Consider the following 23,490-nt stretch of genomic DNA (forward strand, 5'->3'; position numbering starts at 1 on the left):
GACAAATGGCAATTGACAAATCGGTCCAAGTGTCACTCTGACATTTTAGTGATCAATGTTACAAACTTCTTCAAATATTAATTGTGTAAATTCGACACCGCTATATAATGTCTTTATATTTATATTAAATAGTTTTTAGAGAAAACACTGTTTAATAATTAATTAGTAAGCTAAAAAAATTATTTAATGAAAGGGATGTCAATGTTGTTGTAATGTGGACAGTGGAGACTCGCCATTAGAATGATATGTTATCAAACACAGATCCTATAAAATCCTGTAAAAAGTATTCTTGTTTCTTCTATGTTCTTTTGTTTCCTTTTCTGATTCTGATACACCTCATTAGATGTCTCAGAATCGCACCAAATGGAAATCTTTGAATGTGCCAAGTATTACTATGCTACATTCATGTAAACATGCTTTTATAAGATTTAAAAGAATGTAATATCAAAATATTAGGCAGCTTAACACTTTAGATTAATCTTATTCACTTCTATTGGAGTCAGGCCATGTTATCACTAAATGAATTTTGAATGTCAAATAATTATATCCGTTCAAGACCGTTTCATAATTAATAATGACAGGCAGATATACTCCACAAGATAATTACCGATTAATTAGTTAAATGTCCATCAAAACTTTATAAGTAAACTTTTACTTTGCGCTTACACGTGGCTAATTTTCCGCCCCACCCTTACGCGTCACGGAAAACTTCTAATGAGGTGTTTTAAATTATAATGCCTTAGGAATATTTTAGTTTATCAAATATCATACTAATCTACTCTTGTAAGGGATAGCAACGCACCTACAAACTTCTACAGTGGTATGGAAATATAAGTTCAAGGTCAGCGTTGATCATTTAAGTAATATTGGATTGTTTGCTTTTTATCCAACATAAACTGTGTAATGTATTTCGTAAGCTTTACTATGCATAAGCTGGTTATATCTAAAAACGTTTATTACAATTTGGGTGTGCTATTGTACACAGGATAGTTATATTGCGGATCGGCAGGCGCCTTATCACTGTCGAAGTTGTAGCGGACGGCACTCTGCGCGCGACGCCACATCGATTTTTCCCCACAAACAAGCCATTTTCAACCATCAGTGACATTGTAAACACGTTTCACACAACTAGTTGCGCCCCCGGACGACACGAGACGATGTTATCGGTGCATTGCTAATGTTTTTTTAATCAATGATGCGACAATTTTCGCCGCCAAAAGAATAATGGCTGCAGAAAATAAAGGTACGTATCCAAATAGATGTTAAGTTTATTTATTTTAGTATTTTTTAATTTTTTTCGTGTCCAAAATTTAACTTTTAAGTGTATGTTGTATTTATGTTAATAGACTGATAAAAAGCGATGTACGGTTTTGTAGGGCATTTAATTGTTCAAGTACTGTTTTAACGCGTTGATAACAGTAAGTGTGGGCGAATGGCCATGTGATGATGTTTGGAAATATTTTTACGGCCTTGAAACGCTTGTATTAATTTGTGAAATAATATTTGTTTATTATCTTCAATTATACAACAATAATAAAATGATTGACTTGTTCTAAAAGATAAAAAAAATATCTGAAGCTTTCCCGATTGTAGATTAAAAAAAGCTATAACAAAAAATATTATAAATTTACACATGTCATAATAATCAAGAAATCTTTAAAAAATGCATAAAAATATTATTATTTTCCGTTATATTTTCATATAATATAGATTAGTCGACGAAACGCAGCGTTTATTTTTATTTGCCCGTGAAGTTAATCCTATAAAGCAGATAAAATTCTCGGAACTGATTCGTATTCAATCCTTGTTCTACATTTATTACATCCGATGTCCTTATTATATTATAATAATGTTGCAAAAAAAAATTGAGACATTTAGAATACAAGAAAATTGAGAGATTAAAATGACATTTTATTCGATAAATACAAGTTGGTATCTTTCCTAACTTTTTCGATTTAAGTCACTTTTTCGAGGGAATCTAAAAAAACCGTGGATTTCCATTGCCAAATTATTCATTTAAAATCATTCTGAGAAGATAATTTTCTTATTTTTATTGCTCTAATTACGCTGCAAAAACAATTATAAAAGGAACCAACTCTTACAAACTTACCTCTAATGATTCATTGGAAGATTTATATCTGAATGTAATTTAAACTATATAGATATAGAAAATATCTAAATTGGAGTTTTTTTCGGTCATAAAAGATCGGCATCCTTATCATAAAAATTATTACGAGTTACGATACAATAAAATTGTGTCCTCGAAATATAAAAATTTGAGAAACGAAAAGAATATCGAAAGGTGCCAATTAGAGATACAGAAATATTTGCGAGGATATTCCATGAAAATAGGTTATGAAAAGAAGATTTTGTATAGATGAGCATAAAATACTTTTATGACAGCGAAGGAGCCTCAATTTGGGACGCTATGAAATTTCCTTATTATGTATTCAAGGAGATTATTAGCAATTCAGAGCTGCTTGAATTTGTTACGAAGTGTTATTAAATTTTACACATTTAGAGATGTTTATGTTGTGTTACATGAGTATTGACACGTCTTTCTTTATACAAATTTTAGAAATATAACATGCTTAGTTAATGGTTGTAATATTCGCGACTTTGTACTCATTAAATGTAACTTAACTTTGAAACATCTGCATCTGGACCGTTCAGCCGTTCCGGAGATACTTTCAAACAAAAATCCATTCATCTAAACATTCGCATTTATATTAGTAAAAAGTAAGATTCAGTCTCCACGCGGACGACAAAGTATAATAGTTTTCTTGTACTTTTTTTAAACTTTTTCAACTTGCCTCTTCAAAAGCTATAAGCGTTATGGAAAAAGAAAAAACAAAGGAACATTAAAAGTTGGCATTTTACATTAGCGTCGTTTCTCGCGTCTTCTAACAGCACTTTGCGGCTTTCTTCAGGAGTACGCGACGTGAATTACTTTCTTGTGCCGTAATGGAAAACTTTTCTAAAACGCCCCTGATTGACAGGAATAAACTGCTCGCTGTTAAAGCCTGATTGTTACTTGATCTGACCGTGAATTTTCAAAGCCAAAGCGTACTATTGTCTCTATTTTTTCAATTAGTATGAAAGGGACAATTTGTTTTTGGCATATGTTTCGGTTGTGGAAACTTCTTTAAAAATGTTACTAATATTATAAATTCAATATTTAGATTGATGGATGTTTGTTAGAAGGTATCTCCAGAAGTGCTGAACGGATCTTGATGAAATAACCACAGATGTAGAAAATAATCTGGAATAAATTCTTTATTCCGCAGCGACGAAGTCGAGGGCTACAATTAGTAATTAATAATTTATCTTCGTTATTTTTATATTATCTACATACGTATTTCCTCAAGAAAATATAAAAAAATGAATTTGCTGTCAAGACAGAACTGTCAAAGATATTAAAGTTAATAATATCGTATTTTTTTGTAAAAATGTTATGTATTTTTTGATAATCATGTGAATTGTAGATATTACTAAAATCTTTCAATCAAACATCGAAGTGTAACAGAAAAAATAAGAAAAAACGAAAGAGAAACGTTTATTTCTTTTGGAAATCACAACCCTACCTTTCCCAAGAAATTAGAATGTGTTTTGGTGAAAGTGAAATTCGATTTTACATCTTAATTCAAAAAACATTGAAGATTTATTCAAAATAATTGGATTATGTAAGTCAAGGCAGTGATTATGTAAAATTATGTTTTCAAGTATGTGACAAAAAACGTACATAAATATATACATTTTTGGGTAATTGATAATCGTCCAATTATAAGTAGAAATAGAAAGTACAATTCTCCTTTCAATGAGGGTACTTTTGAAACTGGCACTTACCGATTTATATGAGAGCACATATATTTTAAGTATAAAAGTCGATGTACATAAAAAACTTTTAACAAAAGACATACCTATCATTCAGTTAAAAAGGGTCATTTTTTATTTGGCAAACTCAAGGGTTACATAAAAAGTCCACTGTTTATAATATATACTAGAGTTGAAAATACTCGTATCATCTTTATAAACGAAGATTATGACATGTTCTCGAAATATAACACCCTGTTTTGTTGACATATTCGTGTTGGGGGTAACTAATCTGTAACCTGTCATAAGAATGAGGCTAACGGTGTTAGAACTTAATAGGCCCTTTATGAGTGAAGACAAAACTTACGCGATTGTAATGTTTGATATGTATTTTAGTTAAATATTTATTATACTCTATCTAAATTGGTTTTAATTTTAGTTGGGATTGGATTTTCGATTTATTTTCATCATTTATTTTATTTTTACAAATAAATATATTGTTGTAGTTGAAAGTGAAGCGGACGAGATGCCAGCCGCCGCGGCCGCGGACCCCAGCGCGGAGCAGAAGGAGCGTCTTATCGCCGCCGTCAAAAAGGAAGTCAAACAGTTAATGGAAGAGGTAAGATCCAATTTTCATTTAGCAGACGCTATATATTTCCACTGGCGAAGCGCGTTGCAAACGTGCGTCTAGATAACGCGTGGAAGTAGTACTTACGAATCTTATGTATCATGTGTAGATACGTCACAGTAGCGTTATTCAATTGTTTCTTCACGCATGGCCTAATGCTAAGATGTCGTAAATGGAAGTTGACATCCTAAGCGAAAAAGTCCATCGCAAGAGTACTTTAGAATAGTAATATCTACGACATATGTAAGAAACACAGTTCAGAATTCTTTTGGCATAAGTATTAAAATACTTTTACATTTATTAGGCTGTGACACGAAAGTTCGTGCACGAAGAGAGCGGCGGTGTGACGGCGCTGTGCGGCGCGGTGGAGGCCTGCCTCGGACAGGGGCTTCGTAGACGCGCCCTCGGGCTATTCAAGACCAGCTCAACTACCGCACTACTTCATAAGATTGCTAAGGTAAGTGCCTATTTTCTCTTAGAGCGTAGCAGCCACTTTAAGGTGGGTGTGCGAGTGGAAAATAGCCATTTCGCACAAGGTCGCGCTTCGGGGCGCATCTAGACTCTTGCGACTACCCGCTAAGGGAAACTTGGATTAAATCCTCATTAGCTTAGCAACATAGTTACTTCGGAAGGGATTTATCAAGTCACGTCACTAGTCCTTGACTAATATTCATAAGCTTATATGAACTAAGGCTCTGGAATAAATTAAGATTATCGGTATTTTGGGCACGCCATTAATAACTAAATTGATTATGCACTTCGAAAACGGCGTGAAGTCAGAATAATTTCATGGCACGTATAAACCTAATTAAACGATTCAATGGAAATATGGCACGATTGTTCGTAAACGTTCACAATCTCTGCTCTAATAAACAATTTAGTAATTAAGAACTGCCTATGATCAAGTTTTATTAAATTAAAATCGGTTCGAAATGCAATAAATACTTAAGTAAATAATGAAAATTCTCTAAAGCGATTAGTCCAATACTTATTCAAGAGATAGCGGAGAGCTCTTGAAAAACTCGAGCGATCTTAAAGAATCCTCTCTTTTCAAACGTCTCGAATAAAGAAATTTAAATCAGTAAAAAAAAAATTCTTCCATTACGCCCCGCCGCGAGGAATTCGTCGAACATCGGGAGGGTTCCTTGAGTGAATCCAAATCTATCGTATCTGACACTTTCCAGGGCCACATCTCACTTATTGATTCGTACACTGTTACTATTGAATAGATAATTTACTTTACGTCTGAGTGAAATTCCAATGTTTGTTTTTGTATGTAAATGTCTCGTGGAATTTATTTAAGGAAATGCCGTAGAGTTTTACTTAAGGTACGATCAAATAAAAATGATCTGTCCTGAGAATGTTATTGCGGTGAAGTGATCTCAACAGTGATTGTCAAAAACGCCTGTCGTTTTTTATTAGTTATCTTTCATTAGAAATATTTGCCCAATTATGTATACAGATTTTCATCTAATTCGGATTTTTAGTTAATAAGGCTATAAGTGTAGCAAACTTGTAGTAAATAATAGTTTATATTTTAAATAAAATATTGGAGTAAGGTAAGACCTAAATGTAGTAAAGTAGATTATAAAGTTGGTCCGCTAACGAGTTCAGATTGTAGTTACGTAACACAAGACTCCAGAGAGTTTATCTAGTGCCCAAAGCCTTGCTACGTAGCTGAAGTGCATAATTAAATTAATTGAACATATTACGGTATCATTTTGCTTAAAGTTTATTTATATATGTTGGTGGCGTTGATAATGATCTTAATTTTGACATAGTTCTTTTTGGATTTAGGTAATCCAAAAGTTTTAAAGTTAGAGGTAATTTTCATACCAAATTTCTTGATTTGATGGCATGTTACATAAACTTTTTTTGTTTTTTTTGGCTCTCATAAGTATGTTTCTAATAAAAAGTTACACGAAACTAGCTAGAAAATTGACATTCTGCCATTAAGAAGTCTACGTGAGCATTATATGTTGTTTTCTATTGTAAACCTAGACGTTGATGTGTCTATACAATAAAGGACTGGGACGCTATTGTTGAAAATGCTTTTAACCAATCAACTCGATAATGACATTAAAGTAATTTTTCGCAATTTTTCTCTACTAGATGATTGCTATTTTCTGTTTACAGGCGCAAAAAATAAGTCACGTATACTTATAATTTGCGAAAGACAAAATTAGGCATTTATATTTGATTATAACAATAACGAAGGGACTAAGTCGTGATAACCAAGTATAACTAATATTGTTTGTTTATAAGTCAACATTCAGTCAGTATTTGCGGCTGTAGTCGCCGTAACTGATTATATAGTTGCAATCGATGTTACATTTAGCCGTTTCTGTCTATAGGTTAGGATTTAGTGTTAATAGAGATACAGATTTGTTCAAATAATTCTCAGCAAAAGTAATGCCAAAGTTCGTCTGATTACATTAGATTACGACTGTTCTGTCGATGAAGTAATATTCGATTCTCGTGAAATTTGATTTAAAACTTTATTTGGTATTGACATTGGTTATTGGAAATTTAATATCGTCAGATTTGGCAAGCGCCGGTACTTTGGAAGTTTCATTTAAATTACTCCACTTCTACAAAATTTGGTCGACAAGCAAAAGTTTTATCGACATAACTCTAAGACTGTGACAGGCATTACGTTGGTAAACTTTTCGATCAGATCTTTGCAATAGGCTTTATACTTCGTAAGTTTTATTTAGAGTCTTGCTTCGTAACATTAATTTGCAGAGTAAAATTTATACTTTTATTTTAAGAGTCGATTTACAAAGCGTAGTGGAATTTTTGTTTCACTTTAATCTGGTCTAAGAGAAGAAATATTAAAATTAATATCGCTTCAATCAGAAACGTCCTCACTCTCTTATTTACATATCATAATTAGAGTAAGTTTATGTACAAAAATTAAACAATATAATCGTCATTATATCCAGAAAATTATATCTTTTTACTTTTCATGCTTTTATTGTGCATAGTGGCCATAGTTTATTTTAAAAGAGTCTTCTTTAATGTTTTTAATTAAAAGAAGCACGTGCCTTCGAGCTCTTGTACAAAAGCTTTTATGTGAAGTGTCCGGATACAGGCTGTGTATGTGTTTTGTTATTGAGGCGATTGCATTTTCTTTTTATTGAGTTGTAAGATAATATTTACTTCTTGCCCAATTCGATAAAATTCGCTAACGCACAATGCAAGACGAATGCAAATTTATTTCATAGCAACGTACACACTTTTGAAACTATAACTCTTATGGTGATATTTTGCTATTTTTGTGTGGTAAAGGAATTTAATTCTTTGACTATTTAATCTCAAATAAATGTAATTTTAATATAAAGTAAGATTTTATTAAGATACAACAAAGGGCTTAAACGAACTCCAGATTAAATTTCCTCTGAGAGAGGATTCAATGAATGAAATCGCTGTTCGTGATCTCAACAAATTTGCCGCACGGATCCCATTTCGATTTAGACTCTGGAAATGAACGTTTATTTGATTATTGGGAAAGGTTTTCTTAAAGAAACAATATCGATTAGTAGAATATTATCAAAGACACTGTTCTTGAGATGGGATTAAATTTACACACTACAAGTTTATTATTCGTGGATTGTTCAAACTTACGAATTAGCAATTAGTTGGCCGTATTATTTTAAAGCTTTTATAATATCAAAACGATTTTTTGCTATTTTCTTTCAACAGGCTCTCTGATTTTCTTACTCTGCGCCAACTGCGCTCTTTAGTTCAGAATAATTTAAAGTATTACTAGTATAGCTTGTAGTAACAATGTAAGTGAACAGTTTTTGTAACAAAGTTAATGCATTAACCGCCCGCTGCGTTTTCTTGGCTGGCACACTTTCTCAACTATAATGTAATTCGAACAGCTAAAACTAAGCTCATGTTTATAATGTAAATTCTCTATTTGTACACAAATACATATAAGGATATCATAGATATACTTGCTGTGGCCCACATCTCCGTCCGCGTGAATTAAAAAAAAATAGTAACCTATGAGTTCTTCCAGACTATGTTCGTAGATCCTAGACCTTGCAACAAACATCAATCCATCCATTTTAACATTCGCATTTGTATTAGTCTGAAATGGACCGTTTTTAAGTCTCAAATAATAAATAATTAAAATAAAGCAATTTTCATTTTCAAAGTAATCACGTTTTAAAATGAAAATTGCTTAAAGCAATATGTATTAAAGTAAAAATCGTAAAATAAGATTTAAAACCGAATAAAAAGACATAATAGTTTTTTTATTTCATATAAAGTGTAATTGTATTATTTTCATTGGAAAATCAGTCGTGTTTTTCTCGTTACTCACTAGACAGAATAAAAAAGGGGTTGGTAAGCGAGATAAAATAAAACGGGGCATTAGGTTCTAATGGGGACAAAGCACCATTAACCCCTAAAAGGCTTTATGTTTGTCTCTGCACCTGTGTGTATTGGATAGCTTTGGTAAATTAGAGTGGATGTTACCGACCTCGGAATAGAATAGGTAAATATTCTGTTATTTTTTTTTACTGTTACTGCCGCGTAATATTTTCGCAGTTTTATGTCTTAGCACAGATAATATATTAAATCTTGGCTACATTTTACTATATTAGAGAGGAGTTAGTGTTTTAATTTGGTATGAACAAGGTAAATTAGAATATAAAATATTTCGTAAACTCCTTTGAGGTTATAATTTTCTTCTGATTTACTATTTAATTTAGCTTGATGCAGAAACTTACGGATCAACGAAGGTTAGAAAATTTAACTTCTTGTACGATAGAATGCAAAAAATATTAGTTATTTTGTTAAAACTGTTTAAAGTTAAAAAGGGACTTGATAGACAGACGGACGGACAACAAAATGATCCTATAAGGGTTCCGTTTTTTTCCTTTCGAGGTACGGAACACTAAAAGTTTTTTTTTTGTTACATTAGGTATTTAACATTTTCATAGATTTAATTATTTCTAGTTTAGAATCTTAACATTCTTGATAAGACACGACATGTTCAATCATAGACAGTTTATCGTACTATCTATTCACACGTTCAAGGGCGTTTTGAGGTGCAAGGAATTTATTCCCATATAAACCATGTAGTTTCTCGTATAAATTACATACCTGAGTGAACAATCATGCAGATTGATACCAACCTGTTGTTTCTTAGTGTAATATTTAAATGGATTGCTTGCACTCAGAAAATATTTTGATGATATTTTGTACGATGGATTTTATATTGTTCCTTCTAGTCATTTAATAAACTATGTTCTATTTGGAAATAAAATTGATTTAAATTCTTACACATACACATTTCTGCTATCTTAGATTTACAGATGCATTTTCTAGTTTTGTAGGAACGAAACAAACAAGATAAGGCTAAAGTAGGGAGGATTATTGTTAAATGTAACGCAAATAGTTGGTCTAGTTTATAGATTTGATTGATTGGAAATCCAATACATCTCATATGTTTTTATTCTTTTTCTTTTATTTTTCCAATCCTCTCCTGTGCAAAGAGGTTTATATACGTAATCTATTTCTTATCGTTAAATATTATAAATGTACATCAAAAGAATGGCATCCTCATTGCCGTAATTTTCCCTTGAATTACATCTCATTTACTAAGTACTTTTCAATGCAAATGATTGTTGCAATCGAGAAAAATCTGTGAAACTTATATACAATATAGTTTTACTATCTTACTTAATAATAATATAAATGCGAATGTTTAGATGGATGGATGGATAGATTTTTGGAGGATGTTGTATCTCCAGAACAGCTAAAATTTCGCATACATTTAGAACATGGTCTGGGAGAAGACATATGCTACTAATTATTATTTTTTTCCACGCGGACGGAGTCGCAAGCGACAGCTAGTTTTCTAATAAAATATGTTGTACATCTTTGCGGTTTCTTATCTTTCTTTATTATCCGTGTTATTTGGTGCACTTATTTCGGTTGGCCACACAGAATAGTTACAAGGCGACGTATAAATGTATTGATTTCCCTTCCCCCGTGCGGCTTGTGACGTGAGCCCGAAGTAAACCGCAACAAGATTTATGTTCTCTTTCTATATGTTGGTACAGTCAAGGAATTTAATTCCCGTCCCACTTAGCATCGCGCCAAAAACTAATGATGAATTACAAATGATTTTCTTCGTCCATCCCAATGTCTTTGAAAAAAAAATTGAAATTGTATAGTAGGTATAAAATTTGATATCGTCAGATCCCGCAACATAAATATTTGTTGGGAAGCGGTCGACGATTTTGGCGAATTCATATTCGAATTCGAATTCGACGAAAAACTATAGTCTAGCACGATGTTGTTATGAAAAGTTTCGATTGCATTTTGAGCATCAAATGACATTTCAACGAAGTGGGCGGGAATAAGCTGTACATCTTGTAGATGCTATCAAGAAAATCCTTGCCGTGTTGTTAGCAAATGGTTGGTCGTGACATTGAAAAATTACCCTTGATTTTATCAAACACGATGGGTACAAAGTACTAGTGCTCCATATTTATGAAGACTTCAACGGCATATTGACAAATGGATTGTGTTACGTTTCATTTCTGCCACGAGAAACTATTACATCTTACTATTTTTTTGTATATGGATGGATGCATGAATGTTTGTTTGAAGGTATCAGTAGAATTACTAAACGGATTTAAGTGTAGAATTAAGTTAAGTTTAAATCCCGCGTCTACGAAGTCACAGGTGACAGCTAGTTTTAAATTACTTTGACGAATTATGTGTGTAATTTTGTTTAAATATCTGTATTTGCACATAATTATATTTAATTACATATAAAGGTTGATTATAACTTATTTTTCCAGCTAATGTCAAGCCAATTTCAATCAGTATTTTCATAAAATTGTTGTGTGTTGTATCTATAATATGAAAATGAATCGTAAAATGTGTGTCGCATAACTCAACAACGCCTGGACCAGTTTGGCCATTTTTTTTAAATGTTCGTTGAAGTTCAAAGATGGTTTTTACGGCGCCAAAAATTCGAATAATTGCTGGGAACTAATTTTTTTTTTTCATTTCACGCGGACGGAATCGCGGTCGACAGCTAGTTACATATATTTTTAACTACTATTCTAATGTAATAAAGGTTTCTAGGACTAAAATTGTACTGTACAAACATTTATGTATTACTATAAACATTGGTAGGCAAACTCTAGTTTCTTTTATGTGAAAATCATATAACTAAGGGCCCAAACAAAGGCAGAACGACCTCATTACCACATACCTACGCCCTGGGAGCCCAAAATATAATAGAAATATGGAATAACTCAAGCTCAAGCAACGAAGGATATTAGGCAAAACGTAATAAGTATTGTAACAAAGGACTTCAGTTAATTAAACAAATATTATTTTAATTTAATAAATTTCAACAATGACAGCTAAAATTGCTAGCTATATTAAAATTGGCTTTACGAAAAGCGTACTTTAAGAATAAATAAAAAAAACTATGAATAAATAACAAAGAAAAATTAGTGTGTTTATTTCATTTATTTATTAGAAGATGAAAACCAACAACATATTTAATTATAAAAATTTACAGATCCACTAAATTAAACTTAATCATAACTAAAATATTTCTTACGATGTTAAAAAGAAAAGTTAATGTTAAGGAGAAAAGAAGAGAGTCAAAAGTTTTTTATTACAAAGTATGTGTAGATACAAAGAAAATTAATGAACAAATAGCTTTAGTACTGTTTAGAGATTCTCATGATATTTTTATCGAATGAAATAACTTTAATAGAAAACTAAGTAGCTGAATGAATTGCGTTAGAATTCCGAGTCCAAATTCTCCGTTTAAATCATATTGTTATCTCTGTATTGTCAAAGATAATGACAGGGATGAAGATATGTTTTATACAGAGATTATGGTCTCAGAGACCCACAGTAAGAAAACCAACATTCGTCTTTTAACTTAACTATATAATCTACTGATGAGGTTCAGGCCAAGTAATTAATCACAATACCTTGGTTATTTATCTTCATCTATTTTAATAGATACTTCATTTGAGAAAAAGCTAAAGCTTCTTATTTATCCAAATAAATGAGCAAATATTTATTAGAATTCTGTATTTATACTAAAACTAGCTGCCTCCCACGACTCCGTCCGCACGGTATTAAAAACATCGTCACTTTAAAGATTAACATAAAAAAATGGGACCTGCACCAAAACTTTTCGATCACAAAAAAAATTTAAAATCAGAACACCAGAGTTACTCGGTAACACAAAAAAAACATACAGACGAATTGATAACCTCCATCTTTTTGAAGTCGGCTAAAAAACATAATTAGTAGCCTATGTGTTCTTCCAGACTATGTTCTATATGTATGGCAAATATTATTGAAATCTGTTCAGCCGTTTTGAATACTTTCGAACAAACAACCCATCCAAACACTTGCATTTATAATATTAGTACTCGTCTGAAGTATAATTAAGTATCCGTTAGATTAAGTTACGTCTTCGTTCGTTAGTATCACACTCGATCGATTACGCTTACGCTATGCTCGTGAGTGCGTAAAACCTGACATTTATCATCGGTTTTTGTTACAATTTATGTTTTCGTTTCGGCAAAACAAACATTTTGCTTCGTTAGTCGCGGTGCTGTGAGACGAATACAAAACAATTTGTCGTCACGACAATGTTTGTTTTTCTGATGAGGGCTGTACTGTTGGAATTACATTTGACTTATTTATAAGATAATTTTGTAACATGAAAAGCAATTCTTCGTAAACTAGACCCTTCAATCTTTCGACTAGGTCTTTCAGATAGGTCACTGTTTGTAAAAGAGCTCCTGCGTTGTTTCCACATATATTCGTCCTTGGAATTTCCTACTATTAATTCGAATCTTCACCACTGTTACCAACTGCAACCATCATCTTCAAATTAACGAAAATCAAATAGATACTAAATAACATGGCTTATAGCCTCTCTATATATAGAGGTCATTGACATCAACAATTAACATCAGGTGGAATAGTGGTTAAGCGCTGGCTTAAACGTTAGAAAAGAAAATAGAAGAGTCTTACATGTCCAGACTAAATAAATCCTAAGTAAGGATATTACGTATGCTGTTCACGGTAAACACGCGTGCCTTTTACATGAAATCGATACAAACATACGTCTTTACAAGGTTGCGTACCTGTAACGCAATTATCTCTCGTATTTTGTCTCAAACTAGCTAAACCTAAAGGGTAAATAATCAAAATAATGTAAGTATTTTAGTTCGCATTTAAATTGGAAGATTTTATAACTTACTAGCTGTCGCCCTCGGCTCCGTCCGCGCGTAATAAAAAAAAACATAATTATTTGCCTATGTGTTCTTCCAGACTATGTTCTACATCTATGCCAAGTTTCAGCGAGATCCATTCAGCTGTTTTTATGGGCTGTTTTTAGGGTTTTCCCGACAATTATTCGATTTTTTCTCACCTCTAAAACCTTCCCTAGACCTCCGCGAACATTTCAAGACCAAGATAAGATAAATCCGTTCAGTCGTTATCGAGTTTTAGCGAAACTAACGAAAAGCAATTGATTTTTAAATATATGGAAGAAGATAGATAGATTAATTTAGTGTATTATATTTTCGGCCTGAGCCCCTAGCTGGGCACGTATAGTGAGCTGATGATGATGATGATGATCATATTTTTGGTATTGTATTAACTTTATGGGCTTATTTTTTATGGTTAAATCTTATCAATTTTAATCAATTTAAAGACTTACCTCTGTTGTTTATTGATTGATTGCATCGAAATAAATTGCTATTATACTTAATGCTTTTACCGTGAAATAAAGTCTGTATCGCTTATTCGGAAGATGCAATCTGCCATTAGAAAGATTGAATAGCGCTTTTACTTTGATTATATTTCGAAATAACTCCGATGTATCAGTAAACTTTTTCGCTAATCTGACGTCTTATAATAATTAATAATATAACATACACTGTAATGGATCCCTTAGTGTAGATTTAGTATGAGAAATCTATATTGTAACCAAGGACTATAGCTTTTTTATGTATTATAAGGTGGCAAACGAGAGGCCACCTGATATCGCTGAAATAACGAAGCGACCGTTGCCCATAGATATCTGCAATTGCAGATGCGTTGCCTACCTTTAATCGACGGAGGAGGGGATGCACATAATCCTTTTTTATGGGAAAAAGGGTGGGAAGTGAATGAGGACTAAAATGAGTGCCATAGTTAGAACTTTCTCGAATATTCTTGAGGTCTTTCATTATCTATTGAAGAAGATTAATAGACGAGTCGGGTTCGTTTCGCAAGTCTTATAAATTATTCAGTGTATTTTAGGTACCCTTATTTTTTGCTAATTTATGTAGGACCAATTGTAATTACAAATGGAACTAAAACGCTTTATTTTTGGATGCGGTGGTGAATGATTATTGACAGTTGGACTTTGATTAAAAGTTGAATATAAATTACATAAAAATGATGATTTATGGTCCAATTTGACCAACGAGCGTCAACTATTTCATATAATTCTTTCTGCTCCTTGTATAACTATAGCAATTCTATTATATTCGTAATTTACGCGGGTCTTCCATTGTAATTGGGGCAAGCGAGCTTTATTTGTCTCCCTTGTTTGTCGCATGAGATTTCACGAGGCACGATTATTATTTTGTGATAATGATATTTATTACTTATATTGTATAAAATTATTCTTGACGTTTTGTCTAAGTCGTACGTATGTTATTCAATAATTTTTTTAGTTAAATACCAAAATATCTATTGATTTTGTGACGTCACAATATGGGGTGGGTAGCCATATTTAAAAAAAAAATTACGCCTAAATTGTGACCATTGTATAACTTAATCTTAGAAACGTAATCGAACTTAGCTCTTATACTATTATCTTAATCTTACTAATATAATAAATACGAATGTTTAGATGGATGGATGTTTCTGTGAAGGTATCTTCGGAACGGCTGAACGGATCTCGCTGAATTTTGGCGTAGATGTTGGGTATAGTTTGGACGAACACATAGGCTACTAAATAAGTTTTTTTTTTAATTGAAAGCAAAAGGAGTCGCGGGCGACAGCTAGTGTTAGATACAAAAGAAAAAAGTGTAAAAGTCAGTGAATGTTTTCTTATTTTCTTTAGTACTATATTGCTCGCATGCCGATGGGAAATAAAGTTCAGTCAATACTCTAAATTCCCAAGTGCTACAATGTCTTTCTTTTTCTTGTATCATTAATGTTTGTTCTTTGTTTGTTTATTGTTTGTCGAGTGAACATTTGTGTGCGAGCAAGAAAATATTTCATGTTTTTTTTTTAATTGACGCGATTTACGATCTCAGTTATATGTTTCAAATTTATCCTTTATATGTATTTTGTTTTTGCTTAGGAAATATTCGTTTGTTAATTAAATTGTGATCATTAAAAAGTTCAAACTTGTTGTTTATTAGATCTGTCTTTTACATCATTTAGGAGTTTTATGGAAATGAAAAAATACACAAAACTAATAGTAATGGAAATTATAGAAATGGTGTTTTAAGGTCGTCGGTAAGATGTCGCCCGCGGCTCTGTTTGTGCAGATTAAAAAAAACTTAATTAGTAGCTTCTACGTTCTTCCAAAGTATGTTCTACACGTCTCATTTTATAATATTAGTAAGATAACTCGTCTCTATTTTTCCTAAAAGAGTAAGAGTGAAGACAATGTTATTTTTTTTTTATTTATTTAAAAACTGCATAGCGTCCTTACAGTATACAACCAATTTGACACTATACACACTTTACATAACAGTTTACACGATAACATATTTTATAATAACTATTTTTTTACTAATTATTTTACTATAAGTACTAGGAGGGTAGAAACCTACAATCGGTAGTTACAATGTTTCTCTAAAGTGTGCTATTCTGAATGATTGAGCTATAAAATGTAACATTGTAGACAATCGGCTGAAGTGGAGTGATTAATGTCCGTAATAAAATACTAATCTACTAAAGAGAGCAATCTTATAAATTGTCAATAGCCTAATGGTTAAGGGTACGGATTTCCGAACACGAGGTCGGGGATTCGAATCCCGCCATTCGACTATTGTCGTAAACCATATCCTAGCACAAGCCTAGAGCTTAATTAGAATGGTAAAAGAAATATTAGTAAATTTACAAAAAAATCTGCTAATATTTTTATAAAAAAAAAAATTGATTTTATATAATATATTCAAAATATTGTTTTGCCTCGGAGTTGTAAGTTTTTAAAGCTTGTAATAAAATAACAATAATAATTCGTCTACAGTTTTATTCGTGTGTAATAGAAAAGTGCATATCACGAGCAAATGCTGCTGAAATTAATTTATCGTTGTCAAATATAGGAATGATTTGCGCATTACGAAGCGATTTTTAAATTGTTCTCTACTTTTAACATGTGTTCTGAACATTCAATATGCATAGAAATAAAAAAGCCCTTTAAAAATATGTTTTTTTTTTCAAATTTAAAAATACTGAAGCATTTAGATTGACGACGCATGCAGGCTTCACTTAACCTCTCTTCCTTTTAATATAGATCCACGCAAATTGAATGCGCGTAATCATAGGATATCACCAATTTCATCAAAGTTTGCCTGGTACCAGCTTTATTACTATAGTAAGTCAACTTGTTTCTCTAGCACTGTCCGGAAGCTGCGCTGGTGTCTGCGCGTGTGTTGTCAGCAGAGGGCGCGCCGGCGACCCGCTCAGCGTCCGGTGTGGAGCGCCGCCCATCCGCACCCCGCCCGCCTCTCAACAAACGCGGCTCCGGCTCCTTATTGTCACAGACGCCGACACAATCACGGTGAGTTGGACAAAGATACTGTGGCAATTCTCTTTTTTACCCCCTTAATAGAGGCCCCCTTAGTCCGTGAAAACCATTTCATCTTTGTATCCTTATTACTAAATTTACTGATGAACAATCTTACTAATAGTATAAATGCGAATGTTTGGATGGATGGATCGATGGATGGACGTTTGTTTGAAGGTATCTCCAGAACCGCTTAACGGATCTCGCTTAAATTTTGCTTACATTTAGGAGACAGTCTGGAAGAACACATTAGCTGCTTATTAAGTATATTTACAATTCCGCCGGACAGATCCACGGGCGACAGCTAGTGTGGAATAAATCTGCTATAACTATCTCTAGCAGTCATCTCATATCGTTTCATGTAGCAATCAGATAATTTCTAGATTATAACTGTAGTATTGCGACAGCGATTGCCGGCGGAAAACTTATTGCTCAAATTGAATTGCAACCGAGCGCTCGACAGTCGCCAGTACGGAAAATTAATTTATCCGCCATATTTTTATCCGCCGTTCCGTGTTACGAACAGATATTTTATAATTGCTATAACTGGATTTAATCCGTCTAAAGTTTATGCATTGCTAGTTTTATTTTGCTTTTAATATTTTATAGTTATTTGCCAGTCGTAATTTAAATGAGATTTATATACATTTATTTTTTTTAAAACAATCAATCTTTGATCACTGTCCAAAGCCAGAAACTTAGAATTAACGTTATTTTTCATAATTTAATATGTGTGCGTGTGTGTGTGAATTTAAATTCAGTTACCAAAATATGTACATAAATTAATTAACTTTTGCTAGTGATCGCATTTTTTTAATGCATTTTCGAGCTTTAAAAATTGTTTTTTTTTCATAATGGCACGTTGTTTTTAATCTTCTACAGTTAGTCGGGTATACTATATTGAATGGGGAACGCTAGGAATTATGGAATGCATACAATTTCAATGAATTTGTAACAAATAAATAGAACTATTATTAGATGTCTTTGTGAAATTTGTTACAGCCAGAGGGTCGTAAATTATCTCTGCCTAGCAGAGTGAAAGGGGCTTGTTATTTTAGTCGTCAAAGCATTCTCTAGTTTGAGTTTCGAATTCCCTAAACATCAAGGAATTGTTACAATTTAACTCAAACAGAAATGGACGGTGTTTCGAGTTGTGGAAATGTATTTATTTTTCTTTTATGTAGTACATGTAAATAACATTATGACTGGCTGCATTTCGCCTGAACTTCATGCGCACGTAATTAAAAAAAAAAAACTTTGAAAGTACGCTATGTGTTCTTTCATACTATGTTTTACATCGAGATCCACGCAGTCGTTCAGGAGATACCTTTTAACAAACATCCATCCATCATCTATCGATCCATTCACAAAAAATATATATTTATGATATTAAATATAATTTGAAATTAAATGTCCGCGTTATAAATAACTAGTCGTTGGTGTCTGAGCTAAATCTCTTTATAAAACATATCTTCATCCCTGTCATTATCTTTGACAAAACAGAGATAACAATATATTTTAAACAGGAATTTTGGTCTTAGAAACCCACCGTAAAATCGTCGAAAATGATAGAAAAGTATTATAAGTAACAATGTTTATTTTACGATTTAAATGTTTTTGTTTTTAATTAATGAGTTACTTTTCCATGTTTTTTTATCTCTATTCGTGCTCGATATAAAACAATGCGGAGTTCATTTCAAAAGTTGTGTAACTCAATACTAATTAAGTTCAAAGGTTACATTTACCCGATTGTTTGCTTTAAACTTGAAGTCACTTTAAAGTGGAATGAACCGAGAGTTACGTGAGTAAACAGATTGAATAGATACAGGTTGTTTCATGATTATATTAGAGTTTAATTTAAAAATAGGTTTATTGTACTAGAAAGTGTGATAATTTTATGCTATGCCAAATTTCAGCTAAATTTACGAAGCCGCATGGAGATACCTTTACACAAACATCCATCCATTCATCCAAAAATTAGCATTTATAATATGAGTAAGATAGTTAATGAATATTCACATGAGTACAAAAAATATTTAAAAAAATACTTTGATTTTTTTTTATATTTTTTGATTATTTTTTATTTAGAATACGCTTTTCGCTTTAATTAATAGAACAAAACGCTCACCGGCAATTTATTTGGCACATTCAAAACATTTGGCTTTGAGGAAATTGAAGGGAAAATACAAATGTAGCGAGATTCAAATCGAATAGCGTATTGTAAAGAGTTTATTCGATTGATTTTCAAATGAGAATTTGTGTAAACAAGAAAACAAGGCTGTGTGTATACTTCTAGGTTGATACAATCAGATTATCGAAATGAAGGAGCAAAGAATAATAAAAGCTTCGTTATTCAGGTATTATTCAAATATAAAAGTCGATAAGAAGGAATGATTTTAATTTTCTTTTTGAATGATATTCAGGTACTGAAATACATTATTGTGTGACAGAAAATACAATTAAAATTGTTAATTTCTTTATTAGTAGAGCTTTCATTATTAAAGTTTTAACACGTTTACGTTTGATTACATTTTAGACGTAATAAATAAGATTTCATCATCATCATCAGCTCACTAAACGTCCCCACCGAGGGGCTCGGAGCCTGCCCTAAGCTGAGGATGATTAGGCCATAGTCAACCACGCTGGCCAAGTGCAGGCTGGTTGACTTCACACATATCTTCAATATTAAATAAGATTTAATCATAAAGTATTGTAAATATAATGTTGAATTATCATACTAATATTATAAATGCGAAAGTTTAGATGAATGGATATTTGTTAGAAGGTATCACCAGAACGGCACAAAGTATGAAATTTAGAACATGGCCTGGAAGAACACATAGGTACTTACAAACTTTTTTTTTATTTCGCGCGGACGGAGTCACGGACATAAGCCAGTAAAATAATAAAATACGGACCAGTTTATATCATGAGCATATTACGCTATCATCAACAAACTGCCCTCATCTCTGCGGAGATTCGACACAATATGTACTTCTCGATACATTTCTATTCGTCATATCTGAATTAATCCCCTCTTTATGCTTATCCTCTTTCACGCAATCCTTTCTTTGGTCTTCCTCTACATATGTAAACATCCACATACAATCTCATTACTTTTTTATATTTGCTAATGGCATTAGTCTATCATTCTACATAACTCATACATACCGATTCCATTTAAATATTTATGGAATATTTCCATGCACCATGTGTAAAGTTTCCCCCCTTGTTCGATTTTCATTAAACATTAAAGGGATAGGATTTGCGTCCTTAATGTTATTGAATGAGCAAGATATTATTAATTTTAATATGTATTAAGATAATCTCTATGCGTGTACTTTAGATAGAGGATCTAATCTTCCTAACATTAACATATTACAAATTCGAAAGTTTAGATGGATGGATGTTTGATGGTATCACCAGAACGGCTCAACGGATCTCAATGGAATTTGGCACATATGATCTGGGAAAATACACGTCAGAATATCCACTTGGTACTATATGATCCAAAGTACACAATCTCCAAACCGTTGAACATATTTCCATTCCATTAAGTAACTTACGACCACCGAATAAATTTATTACCAACCAGTGAAGTTTGAACTGTTTGTTTTTGCTTTTTTTTTAGTAGAATATTCTCTGCGATCGCAACTACTGAGATCAAAATAAAATGGGAGCTTAGAAAATGTTGAAATAGGATTCAAGAATGTGAATTCGATTTATGTTTACTCGCTCGGTAATCGAAAGCCGAATGGAATGTAAATTTTGTTTGTGTGCCAACGTTTTGGTAGTTCGGGGTGTATAAAAAGTTATTTTTTGAAATAGGCCTAAAATGGAGGCGTGTTTCAGGTTGAGGGTTAATTTAGAAGAATTAAGATTTCACTATTTAAATCGAAAATACTTAAAGAATATTTTTTTATTATTTTGTTAGGAAATATGAGAGAAGTTTTGTTTATTACTCTTTAATAGAGTTTTAGTTGGTTAACCTTATTTAATAACTAGTTTTCGCTCACGACTTCTTCCGCGTGGAGTTAAGAAATATTAAATTAGTAGCCTATTTGTTCTTCTAGACTATGTTCTATATGTATGCAAAATTTCATCGAGATCCGATTACCCGTTCTAGAGATACCTTCAAACAAACATCCATCTAAACATTCGCATTTATAATATTAGTAAGATATCGCAAGATAGCTTAATTTTATAAAATTAATCGACCAATCTCTGAAATATATCGTTCATGTTGTAAAATCTTTAGAAAATTCAGAATAAAATCTAATCAAACATTACTTTTGTTATTGTTCTCTCTAACGACTGGTGATAAATCTACCATAAAATCTCCTTTGTGGACAATGTTACTTACTTTAATGTTAAAGATAAAATGAATTTACTGCTCAATATGAGATGGATCTTTGAAACGCTCGTCGATTGTTTCTTTTAAAGTATGAGAATAGTCGCTGATTTAAAATATATCATTCCTGTCATTATCTTTGACAAAAAACAGATTTAAACGGAGATTTTGATGTCAGAAAGTCACGATAGTTGCTTGAAGTTCTCTTCTTTTGGCAGTATATGTGTAAAATGCGTCTACTCATCTATTTTTTTGTTATTTAGCGGTGCTATGCAACCCTCTCCTTCGGAGCTGCAGCTATCCATAGCCGTTGGCTGTTGAATTTATTTTTAATTTTGAAATAGAAAGTTAATGAAAACTTTTAAACAATTATAGCAGTTAAAAGGAAGTTATTACTAAATAAACGTAATGAAGGACAATAAAGTTAACAAATAATTGCTTTCAAACTCAATCGCAAAGCAATTTATTTGTTGAAGCAATTAGAGGCGATTGTCTAAAAGTTTTTGATGAATGCCAAAATGTTTGGATAGTTGTACTGTGTACTTTATAAGTGAATTATTTATTTGAAAAGTTTCAATTGTTGTTTATTGAGTTAATTTCATGAATTTACGATTAAGAGGATATTATAAAGGTACGTATTAATTGGCTCGTGCCAGACGCACCGTATGAACGGCCCGCAACGGATTTTATTTTGCTTTGTATTTTCACTTGCTGCGTCCATCATCCGCGCCGCCTGCATCGCAAGACAAAGCAAATCCGTTTAATCCGGTGCGTGTCCGGTCCCAATGGACGCGTACCTTGAGGTTTCTTTTTAGCTTTTTTATTAAAAGTGACAAATAACATTCATTAACTCAAGGGTATTTTCGTAGCCATATAAATTGCTGAACGTTCTTTATACGTTTTAAGATTTTCTAAGCTTAGCCTGTTTTGATGAAATGTTATAAATTGCTGAGATTCTCCTTAAGATATGATTTATTATGAAGATTATTTCAATGTCACTTTTCTATACAAAGATTTTTTTCGACTGAAATCTTTTTGACCGATTATGTGAAGCTTTATGATTGTTTAGATTTGGTTAGTATTAGTTTCACACAGTTCTAAAGCGGAAAGACAAAACTATCTTTGTAGTTTGCTTCATAAGACTTTCGATAATTCAATTAAATTCTGCTGCTAGCTATTAGCGGAGCCTAAAATTCATTAAGAGGTAATGTTCTTCATGCAACTAAAAATCATTTTCTATGTTATAAATTATTTGATCACTGATATCAATTTGATATTACCAATATTACTTATTACTAATACTATAAATGCGAATGTTTAGATGGATGGATGTATGTTTGAAGGTATCTCCAGAACGACTGCATGGATCTCGCTGAAATTTGGCATATATGTGGAACATAGCCAATAAGGAAACATAGGCAATTAAGTTCCCGGCTGGTCCCGGAGGCCTAATTTAGTCCTCTTTCCCTTCCCACCCTGTTTCTTATAAGGAAAGGATGGGAAGTGGAAGTGGACTTTCCGGATGAGAGGATGCATGGAAAGGGAAAATATTTTCTTTCAGTGCATCCTCTCCTCCGTCTATTAAAGGTAGGCAACGCATATGCAATTGCGTATGTCTATGGGCAACGGTCACTTCGCTATTTCAGCGATTTCAGGTGGCCGCTCGCTCGTTTGCCACCTTATGATATAATTTAATAAATAATTAAAAACTTTTTATTAATCATTTTGTCTCTTTTTTTGTTGTTCTTCTATTTTATACATCATCCATCTTTATTATACTTTTGTATGAGAAACAAAAGCAGTAAAGCGGGTGTTTCTTTATCATTAATGTTGCGGATAATTTCGTTTGTCCGCGCCAGTTTACTGTCAGTTTATGATGGATCGTAA

At 32.4% G+C, this 23,490-nt stretch overlaps 1 protein-coding gene across 2 annotated transcripts in view; it reads left to right on the top strand.

Moving 5' to 3' along the window:
• Window positions 1–1,046: 1,046 nt before the first annotated feature.
• The window catches only part of LOC106118010 (small G protein signaling modulator 2), a 30,074-nt gene continuing 7,630 nt past the window's right edge, over window positions 1,047–23,490 (top strand). The window contains exons 1-4 of one of the 2 annotated variants that reach the window (XM_013312562.1): window positions 1,047–1,243; window positions 4,320–4,432; window positions 4,746–4,898; window positions 17,083–17,246. In XM_013312562.1, the coding sequence (XP_013168016.1) occupies window positions 1,225–1,243; window positions 4,320–4,432; window positions 4,746–4,898; window positions 17,083–17,246 (449 nt within the window). In that variant the 5' untranslated portion in view covers window positions 1,047–1,224. The remainder of the gene's footprint in view (window positions 1,244–4,319; window positions 4,433–4,745; window positions 4,899–17,082; window positions 17,247–23,490) is intronic. The other variant, XM_013312563.1, reaches the window with a different exon arrangement.

The sequence above is a fragment of the Papilio xuthus genome, unplaced genomic scaffold, assembly GCF_000836235.2.
Source record: "Papilio xuthus unplaced genomic scaffold, Pxut_1.1 DF827679.1, whole genome shotgun sequence".
Lineage (NCBI taxonomy): Eukaryota > Metazoa > Arthropoda > Insecta > Lepidoptera > Papilionidae > Papilio > Papilio xuthus.